Consider the following 17,681-nt stretch of genomic DNA (forward strand, 5'->3'; position numbering starts at 1 on the left):
AATGTTTGTTTTTAATGTGTTTTAAAGATTTTCTACGGTCACATATCGTTAACATGTCGTGGTGTTGCCGTAATAGGCAGACAATATTATTCACATTCGCTACAAACCATTATTACAAATATTTAATAATAATAATTGTTTACAAAGACAGCAAATAAATAGAAATTTATTGCTTTTCAACAATTTTACTGAGCACAATAACTTTAAAATACGATTATTATGACGTATAGTTTGTAATTTTTATGTACTCGTAATATGAGTACAAAGAATCCTGAGTAATCCTGTACCTACAAAATTTAAAATTTCTGGAATAGTGTTTTCATTAAGTAGGTACCTTTATCATGGTTTCGAGATTATTAAAAACTAAATTTAATATTGTCACGAAAATAATATTATGGGCACTGTTGCCGCTGATTTTTTAATACAGCCTTTACTCTATCAAGGCGCACGTGATCTTCTAGGATCAGGCATGGAAGGTAATAAACTACCATGCATCGGCGAGGGGTAAAGGTAGGCTGTTAAGATTCGACATAAATAGTGCAAAATAAACTTTATCAGTCATACTTATTTGTTTTCATTGAACTAAGAATAAAATGTACACAATATGGTACTGGTTAGTTTTTAAAATGCAATTGAGCCCTGCCTAAACAAAACCGTAATAGTTAAGGGCGATCCGACAAAAATAGTGCACGCTTTTTCTGTCATACTTATTTGTTTGCGTTAAATTAAAAATATACATTACAGATGGTGTTGGTTTGTTAAGCCCTGCCAAAACCAAACCATAATCGAAAAAAAATATTCGTCTATTTATAAAATATCTAAAATTATCTCTGATTTAATGGCACAATTTTCGATATTTTATAGATAGATGAATATTTGTTCACTATTATCTGCTATGGCTTGAATTAGGCAGGGTTTAATTGAATTTTAAAAACGAACAATCATTGTCTACATAATCTACACATTGTAGTTTTAAGCCTAAATTACATTGAGCTTCTTTACGAGCTGTTTATTGGCGAATTTAAAAGCGGGCGATTCAGCTACTGCTACACACAAAACTTTCCATTCGCTGAGGAGCCACAAGCCAGCGACTATTTTGACGGAACGTAGTTCGTTTTTTTACCGGGAGGTTGGTACTGCGCTCTACTGCGCAGACGCAGTAGGCCCACACGCCGGCGTGTAGCGTGTAAAGTTGACCGGCTTTCAATTTTTCTCGGTAGAGTGTTTACAGCCTGCTTATTAGTTTATTCGATGATTACACTGGGCGACTTTACAGGCAGATTGTAAATTTGCCAATAAAAAGCTCGTAAAAAGCTCAATGTAATTGAGGCATTAGTTCAATGGAAACAAATACGTATGACTAACAAATCTTAATGTGCACTATTTATTTTGGATCTTAAAAGCCAACCTCCACCCTTCGCCACTATTATGATGTATTTTTTAATATCTGCTAGGTATCAAAAAAACTGAAAAGGCAACCATTTAATTAGGCATCCAATTTTTTAAATCAATAATTAAGTATTGAAAGTGTAGTTTTCATACTTTTACAATTGCATGTCAATTCAAAAATATTTTAATAATTATAGGGAAATCAAAATTTAAGTATTATTGAGACTATACATCACAACCTTGCTTTACTAATTAAGATTTTTGCAGCTTTCATTATATTATTTTGCATAGACCTTTAACGTAACTTGATATTCTTTGCATCTCGGTATTAGGTAAAAAATGGCTTATATAATACATCAATACTGGTCATTACTATCAGGAATGCGCCAAAGATGCCTACTGCCTGGGTGCCAGCTAAAAATTACCACTGTCCCTCCCAAATAAAATGAATATTTGAAGTTAAAGAAATTGTGAAGTAATGGTTTTATTTGTCTTCATATTTTACTTATAATGTACTAATAAACTGATGTGCAAATAATGTACTAATAATAAATAGTGTAGTAATGTACTGTTATTTGAATTATAATGTACCTACAGTTTTTATAAATAAAATAAAAAAGGCTTATTATAAAATAATATTTAATGATGTGGTAGAAAATTGCTGTGCAGGCGATTTTTTTTATCATGAAGTTCACTTTATATAATTAAATAACATATATATATTTTTAATAATAATAATAATAAATAAAATGGTTTTTCTGACGCTCACCGTACGAGTGTTTCACACCCACTAACACCCCCGCTTGACGCGCCCCTTCATATTAAACAGAAAGGCTCTCAGAGTATCAACATAATCAAGATGATAATATCACTTTTTTAATATTGTCAACTGTAACTTAGGAATCTAATATTTAAAATAAGAATATAAGTTTATCTCACATGGTATCCAAAGCCCTACGAGGAGTCGAAAAAGAAGAATAAGGAAAAATACTCACCATCATTCAGCGGTTTCTCCACTGCTTTACCAGCCACATTGCAGCACGCATATAGTATCAGAAAACAGCCAACTAGCGTCGACTTCTTCGTCATATTAATTCCTATTATTTGGTTCATCTTATCACTTTATTAATATTATGTTAATATCACAGATTATATTTAAAAAAAAAATAATTTAAATAAATAATAATATACTATAGAGGTATCTATGTATTTTTTTTTTAATTATAATGTTTCAAGTTTCAAGATGCCATTGACTCGTGTAGGATAATCTGAAACAGAAAGATAATGAAAATGTTAATTGAGTAGGTATATAAAAATTATTTAAAAAAAAAATATGATTATAGAAAGTACATTTTATTATGTCTCTGCAGTGACGGGGTTATGGACGTGGATGCCTGAGGTACTGAATGATTATTAGACCACCCCACGATAAAAAAAATAAAAACCATAACTTCCAGTCACCAATGTACCTAGTACAAAAAATATCAATGCTTCTCTTTTTTAGAATAACATCACCTAACTAAAAATAATTATCGAAGATGACATTCGTGACACAAATTATAAGTATATTATTGTATGTAAGTAAGTAAGTATCTGTTTGAGTGGATATTTAATTGAAGTTATTTTATTATTAACTACCTATTTCTTTTATTCAACGAATAATTCACAAGATTTAAGAATGTACCATTCTAATTAATGAACATACATAATTCTGAAAACACTCATGAGAAAATATAGCCAATAGAAAAAGAGGGCGTTTGGGAAAATTTGGAGAGCGCTTATGATAGTTAAAATTTGTCTCAATTAAGCATGGCAGTCCTAGCATAGTGGTAATGCACAGGGCGCGATACCCAAAAGACGCAGGTTTGATTCCTGCCGGGTGTCTTAGTTTAAAAAAAAAAATCTATTGGCTTTATTTTCTCATTGGTGTTTTCAGAATTATGCATGATTTTATTATGTTTGACTCATATTGTATAGTTCTTTAACACGCGTTTAAATTGATCCTATATTCCTAAATACTCGAGATACGAAGCCTGTTACACGAAACTAGAAGGACAACATTTTTCCTATTAATTTTGTGTTCTCCATTTGCCACACTGTAAGAAAGCGCTCTAATGTATTTGTATTTAATTATTATCTGCATGTTTTATTTTGTTAAAGTTTTCTTGGGTTACAGCCAAAACAATTATTATCTACGCTCCTACATATGGATCGTGGCTTAAAAAGGTTGAGAAATCGTACCTAAAGAGATACCACATTATTTTACAAAGAAAAAAACTACCACGGATTCCCCGTTCTTTCAAAAGGTGTTACCGTTTATAATATAAAAAACGTGTAAAATTTATAATAACGTTATTATATAATATAACCAATAATAATTATTGTCTGCAACTAATGCTGTTATTATAGATATGTGGATAATTAATGTAATATACAGCTTATATTATCATTATAATAGTGCGTTATTTTTTTAATTGCTTATGGTGTTGGCCGTTGAATATAATATTAAAAGATAAGAATAATTATTTTTAGTAAAATCAATTTGCCAAGCCGTCAATTATATTTTTTAAACAATTCTGTAATTACTAAAAATGATACTTTATCAGATAAAGACATCATTTAAAATGTTTTTCAAGTAATTGCCTATAAAATATAATACGTGAAAGCCTGGCCACATACGTAATATGTGACGATTATAAGATACTATATTATTATGTATCAATATGCTGGGTCTATAATCGAATAATATGGTATTGTTATTAATTTATTATAAACACTACTATAGAATAAAATCAAAAGTTTGACTATATTCTAAAACATTAGAGCGAGAGGTTTAAAAGAATACTATTTTATGTAATAAAAATACTTTATGCAGTCATCAAATGTTTAAAATAAGTATAAAGGATAATAAGGCTTCAAAATTATATATATAGATTATCTACAACGTTTAAGAAATGTCCATGACCATGCTTTGAAAATAGAACAAAAACTCCATTTTGACGTACGCTGAGCATGTCCCCCCTCAAGTGCATTCATAAATTTAAATGAATACAGCTTTTATTTATTTTTATTACGATATCTATATACCTATAGTTAATTTGACATGATCATTTATATTATATATTGTATATTGTATAATAATGTATAATAAATGTTCATCATTCCATACATAATAAATATATCGTAAGTATATAAAATAATGTTATTATTGTCGCTGGTAATTCCCTCAGTATGAAAATAATATATCAAATCATGAATGAGAGCTGATATCAATGAACAAATTGGATGCTCTCTATAAATAGAATACTACACGTTTACGATAAAAATAGAGGATAGCGGATTCAAAGCATAACGGGTTTTTTTTGTTTTTTCAAGAAAGTATACCACGCTATTATTTGTAGACTTGTAAATCTCGATCTGTTTTTGAAGGAATTTTTGGAAATATTTTAATTATTTTCGGGGAACTCCTATTAAGCTGAGATATAATTGCGTTGGCCAGGTGTAAACAACAGTTTACTTTAAAAGCCTTGCCTAAAATGGTTACAAAAAATATTACGGACGTATATTATTTTGCTGTGATGTTTTCGTATGCATTAATAGGGAAAATTCATTATAAATTTGAATAGGTAATAGATATCACGTAAGCAGCGGATATTTTCTTTGACACAGATGATGCAAAGTTGACATTCATAAAATTCTCATGCGTCCAGTATTAACATATACATCGGAATGCTGAGCAGAAACAATATGAGAAAAAAGATGAATAGATTAAAGGTTGGAATGGCCACGCGGCATATTATTCAAATGCAAAGGTTGCGCTAGGTCAGTCACATAATAATATACAGATTTCCACTAAAGCTACGAGCATATTATACTTATCCTGTACATAAAAGAAGATTTGATTAGCCGATACTAAAATGGCTGGACTACGCATGAGAGATTAAGATTTAACGTTGATTGGGCAAAATAATTAAAACAGACTGTTACTGGATCATTCATCCACGTAACATTATAACCGGCGATGATTTTCTTTGACGCAAATGACACAATGGATTCGTTGGAAGATTTTAAAAGGTTAAAACTAAATGTTACAATGATGCGTATTTTTCACAAATTGTGTATAATCTCTTACAATAAAACATAAAAAAATCACATAACAAGACAAACAATGAGAAAGAAATAATTTTGTTGCATTTATTAAAACTCTGATATTATTAGCACCTACATATTGTTATAAAAAATGTAGAATTGTATGTTTTTTTCGTATATGTACGTCGTTTACAGAATAATATTTATAACACGACATTCTCAATTGAACCAACGCGAACTCTCAATATAAGTATTTGTTATTTCTAAAATATATTCCATTAACAAGTAATAGTGAATAAAAAAAATAATACTATCACACGTGAACTTATTTATATTGCGCTTCAAATCTCTCAAATGTTTATCACATATCAATATAAAGAAAATATTACAATATGTTTCTTACAAAATACAAGAAAATTCAATACATACTATAAATGCTTTTCAAATAATATGTACATTATCACTATCTTTATCGACTTTACACTGCAATAGACGATACATTACTAACAAGTGCGCACTATTACCTAAGCCAGGGTTTCTTAACCTTTTTGTGGCGCGACCCAAATTAGACTAATAGTTTAGGTTTGGCAATCCAAGAAAAGATTAATGATATAACACATACGTAGTATACGTAGGTATATGTTATATTATATTACAATGACATTACTTGCCATTACAAATAATATTGACCTAAACCCGATAGATACAGTGTTCAAGTAAAATCGCATGTTTATGGGGCAATGGTGGTTATTTTAAACTGTCATGACAATAACTGTTTACAAGTAAAAGTGCTGACTGTCTCTCCAATTCATTCTTTAAGAGTGAACGAGTCGCGATGTTATCATTTTATGGTACTATTTCATACTATTTTCCAGTTAGTAAAAATCAGTGAATCTGAAAATTCCGTTTTTTTTTCGCAGGTTCGCCATTATCATTCTACTGCGCAGGCGCAGATCGAAAAAATCTTACTGTAACATAAAAATTCAGAAGCTTCCAAATTTGTTTGATTCGTGCATGCAATCTTGCCAACTGCAGGATAATACATATTGTTTACCCATACATTTTCTTACTGTCAACAGTAAAATACATGAGCGTGTAAATGAGATATTAATCTAAGTACATTTTCTGCTAAAAATGTCAATATTTTAGTAATTACTTTCCCCCATCTCTATATCTGAAATGAGTGTATGGTGTATATTTTTTTATTTGTGTTAGAGTCAATGAGATTTTATTGAAATATTTTTTTTATTTTTGTACGGGGAAGTAATGTCCGAAGGAGGGGTCCGAAACAGGGGATTATTGTCCTGAGGGTTGTTAACAGGAGATTAATATCCGGAGAGAGGGTTTATATGGGAAGTAATTGTCGTAAAACTAATGCATTGTTAGATATTTTTATAGCAAATTGTGTATAGTGCGAAAACATCTTCTTGACTACGCGTTAAAACTGTAATCTAACATGCTCCGCCCATTGTTAACCCCACCTTCATTATAAACTAACAAGCTCCTCCCATTTAGTTGACAACAGCGCCCAGAAGCGTAGCCAAGAAGATGTTTTCACACAGTAATAATTTTATTGAAACTATATCTATTACAAATTTATTAAACTATTGATTACTCAATAATTTGATTTGAACTTGATTTATATAGTATTAATAATAATATGTCGCTATTGTCCGACAACAACAAGAAATCGGCGATAACATGAAGTTGCTGTAGTCGCTGTTGTCGCATGTAGAAAATTTCTAGTGATGTACCTGTCATGGCGGCAACGCATGCTAGAGGCGTATTTAAGTAATATATCGGCTCTTCTTTTAGATGCGACTCCTTTTCTTCTTCAAAATTCACCAAAAGTTTACTAATAATAATTCTAACATCACTCCTGATTGTTTTAGACATATTTTTATTATAAAAACTTAAAATTACGTAAATTGACAGATCCGTACACCACGGGAGCGTAAAATGAAATGATAAATTTGGGGACATTCCTCAGAGTGCGATTAGCTACACTGGAGGGGATTAGTAGTTCACAGTTTTAACACGTGGACAAGAAGTTCTTCTTCGATAGTATTTTGCAACACTATCAAATATATCAGCATCTCTATTGTTATACGACGTGGCTATACTGTGATGTAAAAAATGGAAGAAAAGGAAATTGCTTTTTTCCGAAACCAAACTCAACTAATTAAAAATGAACACATTGATTAATCTAATCTTAATTACCTATATCATGTCATAAACCAAAATGCGCCAATAAAAATCACTACCATGTCAAGTCAATAAGTTTTTGCGAAAATCACGAAGCTTGTTTCTGTAAACGCACATTGACTCTAAATTTCATAGTGACTTTACTAAAGGATTCTAAAATTATGTTTACATTGTGACCTAATATTATCATATCTCTATTTTTTTGCGGCCCATTTATTCACTTTGCTAATTGACCCAATTGTAGGTCGCGACTCATAGGCTGAGAACCCTTGATCCCACGGTCAGAGATATAAAATAACTGTCTTGATTTTTAAATCTAAACTTTAAACCCCCAAGGGTCGATAGACCAGAAGTATTGGAGATAGGTGGTGATAAGCAAAGGGAAGTAGAGACGTTTTCAAAATGCAGCCAAGACTCTTCTCGTAGTTTTCTCAATCATAGGACTGAAATAATCAAAATAAGAATTACAAACACATTTGTTGCCGAAAATTGAATTCTTATGCGATTCTCTGAAGGTTGCATAACGTTCGATATACTTATGCTTACTTGATAATGACACAATTAGAGATGTGGAAAGTGATGGAGGGAAAAAAACGTATTTTAAGTTGTAAGTAAGTGTTATTAAAAATATCAGATTATCGCGAAGGTGTACTAGGAATGTCATAAATTAAATAAAAGAATATCGATCTACTCAGTTAGTGCTAACACCGCGACTGGCGCGTTTGGAGTACTTGGCCATTAGATATAATTAACGTGTTATTTAAATATGGTAATTAAAAGGTCCACCCACGATGGTCGCATGGCTTAAGCGCCAGTCTATAGTGTCGAGGGTCACGGGTTCGAATCCTGGGTCTGGCAAGTACACAAATTATTTTTCAATTTGTGTATGAGTCAGAGTATGGACCTAGTAGGTTGAGCAAGTGGCTGACATCCATTTTTTGTAAAAATAAAATCTGTTAATACAAACCTCCACTCTGTAGAGGCCCATATGATCATATTAGGATCGGACATGGTCGAAAGAAAATAAATAAGAAATTAAAAGGTAATTAAAAGGTCAGCAGTGATTGTGTTTTAAGAGTAGCATCGTAAATAAAAACGCTAAAACCGATAAATAACCAATAGTAATTGATATTAGTATCCCAAGGCTGTATTAAAAAGTAATATGCATAAATAAAAACAGGTAATTTTTATTGTTAAATTGAAATCTCAAATAATTCCCTAAATAAAATCCAAAATTCTACCTCGCATTTAAATTAATAATTATAAATAAAGATATTATGTAATACTGTCTGTTTCATTACGAAGTGTATATTCCCAGTATTTTGTAAACAATAATAAAATTATGACACATGTCTAGAGATACTGCGAACGAGAATCCACGTGCAAATCAGATGTTTTTTCTACACTGTTTATTAAATATTATCAGTTATAATATACTATACAAAATTTAAACAAATGTGTTGTAACTTATATAAATACATAATACAGTTTTAATACCAATTTAAAATAATCTAAAGTATGTTTGATTGTTTCTTCCAATTTTGAATTTTCGATTTTAATTTGGTGTTCTTTTGTTTGACTTTTACGGCTGTCAGAATTATTATTTTGATTTTGAAAAATTTAATTGTTTTCATGTATATAGTGACAAAGAAGCCTGGTATTTAAGCTAGTTAACAATGTACAATTGAAGTGGACGAAACCGATCCTGATTAATATTAAACTATCTGGAATAAGTACTGCATATTATTGTGTTTTATTTTAATTGTCAAATACAATGTCTTTCCACTTAGAATAATTAACGGTTCATACAAATAAAGAAAATATTAATAAAATATTAAATGATAAAGTGACACTTAATGTTTCTCCGGATTTTAAGATTAAAAATGTCTGTCCTACTGCAAATACAATAAATGTAAATTGACAAGAAGAATAATATTATAATATGTGGGTACTTGGAGAATGATCACATTATTATGTTAATTAAAATACAACATCATAATATAATTTATTTCCAGGTTGTTTACATAATAATAATCAAGACTGACTTGGATTGCTTAGATGGTCATTGTCAATACTAATATATTCAAATAGGTTTTTAGAAAGTATAGGAACGTGCCTAATAATATGAATGTCGGAAAACTACGGTATTTAAAAAAAAATCGCAATAAAATGTAAAAATTTTCTACTTTATCTACTTGGTATAAACACGCTTTAAAACAATAAAAAAATACAGTCTAGCGGTAATAATTACAATGTTTAATTACATGTGAACATAATATTGTATAAATACTTGGTTAGTCGGATGACATTTGCCCGTGCATTGAAATGCAAAACATAGAATAACATCTATAACAGTGCAAATGTTACAAACTGAAGGAATTTTATTAGTGTGGCCTTTGTTACCTTTTGAAATGACACAATGCATCCACTAATGTTTCGTAACGACGAAGAACAACATGATACTAGTATTTAATTACGAATAACTAGGGACCGATAAGAGTGGAAGACTCTAGTGGAGGCCTACTATCCAGCAGGATCGATCCCGGCTGATGATGATGATTAATTAATTATTAGTAGGTATGCAAGTTTTTAATTCACCGATTTTTTCGGCTTATCATAGATGTCAAAATTGGTAAACAAAAAGAGCGTTAGTGGCAATTTACAATTAATACAGAAAAGTAATTTGAAATAAGAATATTATTACTTTTGACCACCGAACATTTATTAATAAATAGAAATGTAAAAACCATCGCCGTGGACCAAGGTTTTAAAGTATAAATTACTAAGCGTGCCGACTGCCTTCAAATATTGAATAATGGCTACATTTATGTGACAAACTTTTAAGCATATTATTAGCATACATACGAAACTATTGAAAAAGAACATATTCTTTAACACGTGTTAAGGTTTATCCCATATTTTTCTACCCTCAAGATCCGTAGCCTGTTATCCCATATGCAGTGAGATAAGCCACTTACTATTAACTTAATGTTTTCTGGTTTTGTCGTATATTTTTCAATAACCACCGTACCACAAAATAGGTGTACCTAACTTCATCACGAAATAACTGTTGCTGACAATGTTTTCATACGATAAAGATGACATTCTAAACAACTGTATATAGTACTTGTTAGTAATTAAACTTCAATAAAACCCTGCGCAAACAAAGCCATAATAGATAAAGCTAAAAAATATTCATCTCTATTTTTTATCGATTATGGTTTGGTTAGGCTTGCTGAATTTAAAAAAAAACTAACCTAACACAATCTTCAATAAATTTGTAGTCTTAGTTCAAGGAAAAAAAATAATTTTGACTGAAAAAAAAGTGCATTATTTTTGTTGAATCGCCCATATCATACCTAAACTATTATGGTTTGGTTTAGGCAGGACTTAATTGATTTACAAAAACTAACCAGCATCATCTACAATTTGTATTATAAGTTCAAAGTATGACTGACTAAGTTTAGTGTGTATTATTTATATCCTCTTTAAACTGCAATTTATATTAATTACCTTTAAAAGATATAGTTCGATAATAATTAATATTTTTTTAAGTGCGTCAGTGTACATACCACAGATTTTGGACCAATACTGCGACAGTTGCATGCACTAAGATGCCGTTCACCGTAAATGTTTTTTTTTTATCACAATTAAATTAAATTATTTATTAATTAATATATAACTATTTATAACAGAGTTAAGTAACGGTCTCAGACGCCGCTAAGCGGGTCGAAGCGGGAGGTTGAACTGACTTCGTGAGACGACAAATACTCTCTTATATATGGTGTCGCATATCCTTGGTGCAGTGAATTGATATTATTTGAGATATCGTAGCAAAAAAAAGTAATATTGTAAAGTATCAAACAGTTATTTTTTAACTGTAAAGTACAGTAGTAAGAAGACGGTTAAAATTAAAATAAATACAAGATAAAAAGAACTTTTTATATACAACGTTTTTAAATTTTCTGTTGAATCATATAAACTTGACTTGACTAGCTTAAACGATCAAAAACATTTGTACTTGATAGAAATAATACTGAAATGACATTTGTGATTTTCATAGTAACGCACGTATATATTAATAATTTAGTTGCCAATAATGGTGTCAAAATAACTTTTCATACACAACAGAATTAACTGAAAATTAATTCTATTCTACTCAAAGATGGCTAAAAGTATTAAAAAAATGCATTGGCATCGTGTTCTGATATATTCTAAAAGTTTCAAATGTCTAGCTAGTCGGGAAGTCAGTTAAAATTGATTGCAATATTTGTAGTGGATAAACAACCACCGGACAAATAAGAATACGACCCAATAAAAACGTTGTTAAAAAAGGAACGATAGATGAGTACGTACAGACAATTAATTAAACTATGTTTTTTTTAATTAGCTCTACAATCCTATGCGGATCTGGGTTTGTTTTGTTTTACGAGAAATTGATGTCAGTCATTTGATCAACCTATTGGATCCATACACACATTTGAAAAACAACATGTGAATTTTTCCCAGACCTATATGATACTATGATACATAAGATTTAAGACCGTAACATTATTAATTTCAAGGGATCGTTCATATATGCCGTCTTGTCCTGGAGAAGGGGAGGTTTTCTGATATAATTAATGCGACGATTTGTGAGGCAGGGGGTTTCCAAAAAATATGACGTCACAGAATCAACAATATATACACAGATTTTTTTTCTGAGAATTACGTTATATTATATTTGTCTTGATTTATCTGTCTGTAACGTAGCGCAACACAGCACGCACACACATATTTAATATCTGACTCTTCATTGAATACATTGAACGCATTAAGCGTATCGACAGAAATTTTGACAGGTGGCACTGCCACACTGTATTTTTTTCTAGTAATATATAAATATATATTTCATTATCAAATTATACTGATATCGATAATTTTCAAATTATTTGACAAAGTATGACGTATGACGATGGGGAGAGCGGGGTGAAAAAGTACCAATAATCATGTAACGTTATTTTCTCAGTGACAACCTCTTTAAACGAAATTACTCAGAAATATAATATAGGTATGTATATTCTCACATTAATCTCACACAATCGTTTTTCGAACAATTGCTATATAATTGCGTACATTCTTGGTGTCTTAAACTTAATAAATTGATATATCATAGTAATAAAAAAATATAAACCATTAAATAATTATATCAATAAATATATAAAAAATACATTGATAGTTTTTTAATTGAGATATAAAAATATAAAATTCAATTCGTGGGTACAAATAAATATAAACAGTTTTATTATATATTATAAAAAAGAGCAAATTAACATTTTCACCCATAAGCCTTCACATATATTTTATAGATTAATACTTGTTAACGGTTTACCCAATAATTACAGCCCTGCTCTGGATAAAAATAAATACAACTACGTACAGCTATTAATTATGAAATATTATAACATATTATGTTTGTATACACTTTGGTGACACTGGCTCGAACCTGCATCCATGAATTTAAAAAAATCAAATCGCTAGCATTTTTTTTTTACAACCAATTCTTATAAAAAAAAAAACTGTGATTCCGTTGAGAAAGGTTGGTCATCACTGTTATAAATATTCTTAGAGTAGCTAACTACTCAGGCGCTACCAACTTAATATATTCGGCTGTAAAGTGGACTGGGTGCAGGTTCGAATCCGTTGTTTGTCTAAATCTTATTTTGGGCGATAGAATCCGGGAGGATTTTGACCGCTTGGCCATAATACTTTATTTTACTTTGTATTCCCTTTTTATTAATCACAACTTTACTGACAAAAATATATGTATGCTATTTTAACTATGTGTTTTTGCTGTGGATATGCATTTTATACATCCACCGATCATCTTTTTTTTTTTAAATAATAAATGTATTTAATTTGATATTATGGTTGGTTTATATTATGTAAATAGTAACTTTGGTAATAATAATTTATTACAAAGTTGGTAGACATATTATTAACGAAATTCAGAAATATTGGTTACATTACGTACGTATGTACTAGAAATTATTCACAATGACACTTAGATCCGCAGCTTAATTATTATTAGTGATGAAAAGTGTTACTCAATGTATTCCTCTTCTAATAAATCTTGGTAATGATTAAGGTGACGCATCAGTGAAACGGCAAATAATTTTCAACAGTAGGCGCGACGAAATTTTGGACTCGCTCGCATTCAGTGAGAGAACGTCGAGCTAGAAACACGTCACTTTGCTTCGTGATCGTGACGGGCCGATTAATTCTAAAATCGTGTAAAGATGACTAAAAACGTTACCCATTTACTTTAAAAAGAAAACACGTCAATGAATATATTATTATTGTTACTAATAGAATAATAAACAGAACATAAAATTGACGCATGTTGGATTTATATGACAAATAATATTTCGTTTGACAGGCGTCATTTGCACCCGCGACCCGCAATCCGCGCATCGCCTAGCAACGATCTTTTTAGACCGTGCCCCAACTGATGTACGGTCTTAAACTAATGCCTAGCCTATCCTAACCTAGACAATTCGTACAGATACTCACAATATAAAACTGAAGAATTTATCTTGAAAAAATTTGGTGAAAATACATCGGTTAAGGTAGTGTGTTTGAATCCCATTCAACCAGATGTTTTCTGTGTTAAGTTTTTTCTAATATTGACAATCGCTTCTATAATATATTAACGTATAAATTAAAATAATTTTTATTAAAATTAATAATTGGCATCTGTTATAAAATATGTATGTAGTTTTGGTATGTCTGCAGGAGGCATTGCCCTATGTTATTAATCGGCCTCAGCCTTTCTACATGGAATTCAACTCTGCCAAATATACGGAGATCGCAAATAACTGGATATTAATCTCTACACTCTATTAATTCAAAACTAATAAATCGCACGTACAACAGGTTTCAACTGGGTCTCGAAATGCATGTTTCGGAAGCTGCTCATTTATGGTCTTACTATTTTGAGAGTTTCTCCACTTAAGTGTTTTGGTGTTTTATAATATCATAACATTAAATTTTAAATCTATAATTTATTAGTGTTGTGGAGAATGTTAAGCTATTTTCGAACCAGTATAGTTAATTAGAATATGACTGTTAATTACGGAGATAAAAATAATTTATTTGAAAAGTTTGAAGTTTTACAAAGTGACTGCCGTTAGTCATATTATTACATAGATCAAAATAACTTAAAAATAATTCCCCTTAAATGAAGACTTTGCGAATGCATAGTGCTAGTGACAACATATTTACTAAAAATCAACATTCTTATAGTATGTCAGTATTGGGTTTAAGGACTTGGAGACCAGAAGTACTGAGTAATTTTGAAGTTCTTTACGATGAAAAAAAAATTAAAAAAGCATAAATTTTAACAACCAATATACTAGTACCTAGTAAAAATCAACGTACATCGTTCCTAAACTCACAACCTTTAATATAACATAATTTTTAACGAAGATGGCAGCGATGACACATAATAATAATAATGTATTGTTGTTTTTATTTAATAAAACGCAATTTTTTTGTAGTATTTATTCCACTTTTAATTAATATATTAGGACCGGTTTCGTCCGCCTCAGTGGGACATTTTCAACTGAAGCGGACGAAACCGGTCCTAATATATTAATTAAAAGTGGAATAAGTACTACAAAAAAAATGCGTTTTATTAAATAAAAACAACAATACAATGCAGTTCCACCATGAATTGACAGTTAACAAAATAAAAGAAAATAATATTAATGATTTATTTTTTGAGTAAGTACAAGTAAATAATATTATCTGCTTGAGAGGATATTATATTATGGGCTTCTTTATGTCAGTCCCAGGGATTAATATGTTTTACATTTTGTGAGAAATACGCATGCTTTTTGGTAAAATTTAATGATTGTATGAGTGGCTTAAACTATTTCGAGCCCACTTTTAAAATCTTTTGACGAATCGACTGCGTGATATGGGTCAAAGAAAATCGCCTTTATTTACGGCTGTCACTTGAAAAGTAAAATTTGAATTGTACAGCTAGGTATTTAAAAAATATAGATCGTTATAGAAAATTGTCTGAGAAGACCCATATGTATGTACATATTTCTTTGGGGAAGGTCGTTTTTGAGGTCTTTTTAAATTTTCAGTAGATGTATGATTCTCTTTGTGAGTGTTTATTTCTTGTTATCAACCGTTCCAGTCAATGGTTCGGATTCAAAAAGCAAACCATAAACCCCTCTGGGTCTGAATTCGGAGAAATATTTTGATTTTCAACAACATTCGCCCTTTAGCTGGAGAGTGATAATTTATTTTCTTAAGTTCTGGAATACGGAAAACTCAAATAGCATTTAAATTCATCATAGTTTATTCCAGTTATTAAATCCATTTTTTATGAAGAGAGCAGACGTTAGATACTAAGAAATTGATGTATTATTGTAATAGATTTTTTTGGGTTTCCACCGTGTGCACTTTTTCCTTTTTTCCTCGATGTTTTGGGCTCGTTGCAAAGGCTATAATTAAGAGATATGAAGTACACACGGTAGAAACCCAAAAATCTAATACAACAGAAAATAACTGTGAAACATTATATTGATGAATCATATTTTTTTTGTCGTGTCCGGTCCTAATATGATCATATTGGCCCCTATAGAGTGGAGGTTTGTATTACATATTTTTTTACGAGAAATTGCTCAACATATTAGTTTCATACTTTGACTCAAACACAAATTGAAAAACAATAGGTACGTGTATTTGCCTGACTCAGGATTCGAATCTAGAACCCACGACGTTATAAGCCGACGCTTAAACCATTAATTAATAAAATACTAAATGATCAAATTTAATGACAGATAAATAAATGCATGAAAAAATAATATAATATTATAATAGACAAAACATTGAAAAATGTTCTCTTCAAGTTTTAGAGAAATGGTAATCGTTTTAATTTCTTCTTCTTCTTCCTGAGGTTACAACCCTATATGGGTTTCGGCCTCTTCCAGCATCTGCTTTTATCCGGGTATATCTGTTTTTCTAGTATAGGATGAAGAGGTCTTTAACGACAAGTCGTCACCATCCCGCCATAGTTTACAAGGTCAACCAGGTCTTCATTTTCTCTCATCTTAACTCGTCCATCCTGTACACATGGCCCAGCCATCTAAGGCAGCCCAAATTAGTGGAGTACTTTACGGGACCATGTACAAAGCGCATAGCTCATAATAATTGTTTCTTCGTCTCCACCCCAACCGTGTCTCATTGATGAGTCCGAAGATACCACGTAGCACACTTCGCTCAAATGAACCCAACACACTTTCCATGCTTTTAGGAATGCACCAGTTCTCCAAGCCATACATGACGCATGATCCATTTCAAGCGCACCACCTTCATCAGACCGAAGTGACATTTGTTACCAGCACATAATATCTTCGATTTATAGGCTACTTCCTCTCTTGATAGAGCACCCCATGTACGCGAAATTGTACACCATCTCAAAAGTGGTATTGTACGTCCTGAAAGTATCACAATGTTTTGTATTTACGTTTCTGTTTAAGCCTTCATTACTCGAAAAAATAACGTTTTGCAATTTTCCACTTTTAAACATTGATCGCACATTCCAGGTCGCAATCTTCATAGCCGGCCCGGGGATTCTTAGCACCCTCTGACCATTTAAGGCCTGCCGGGGACTGAGGCCCATGCAATTTGATTTTCCAGCCATGATGATTACTAGGGATATAGTTAATGTGATAGTTTCCCGTTGCTTCCCACATCGCAGTGTCCAAGCCATTAAAGGCGTTGCGACCATGCCTTCAGTTATCTAAATGTAAGCTGTACCGAAGTCCATCGTCTCCACCTTACATCAGTACCTACTGGTAATTGCTGCTGCCTAATACCAGGGATATTTATTGACTTCCCAGTCTACATCCGCTGTGTTCTGCGATACCAGGGTCGCCTCTAAGAGGATGTGGTGCTGGCACCACGCACAGACGGTCTCGGTAAAGGAGAAGCTAATGATC

General features: G+C 31.3%; 1 protein-coding gene across 1 annotated transcript in view; it reads right to left on the reverse strand.

Annotated features, from left to right (window-relative positions):
- The window catches only part of LOC147073961 (membrane-bound alkaline phosphatase-like), a 64,133-nt gene extending 52,714 nt beyond the window's left edge, over positions 1-11,419 (reverse strand). The window contains exons 1-2 of the mRNA XM_085944804.1: positions 11,256-11,419; positions 2,385-2,657 (exon numbers count right to left, since the gene is read on the reverse strand). Of these exons, the coding sequence (XP_085800930.1) occupies positions 2,385-2,502 (118 nt within the window). The 5' untranslated portion in view covers positions 2,503-2,657; positions 11,256-11,419. The remainder of the gene's footprint in view (positions 1-2,384; positions 2,658-11,255) is intronic.
- Between the last annotated feature and the right edge of the window lie 6,262 nt (positions 11,420-17,681).

Source organism: Rhyacophila brunnea, unplaced genomic scaffold (assembly GCF_057557595.1).
Source record: "Rhyacophila brunnea isolate RB1 unplaced genomic scaffold, BYU_Rbru_1.0 scaffold_17, whole genome shotgun sequence".
Classification (NCBI taxonomy): Eukaryota; Metazoa; Arthropoda; class Insecta; order Trichoptera; family Rhyacophilidae; genus Rhyacophila; species Rhyacophila brunnea.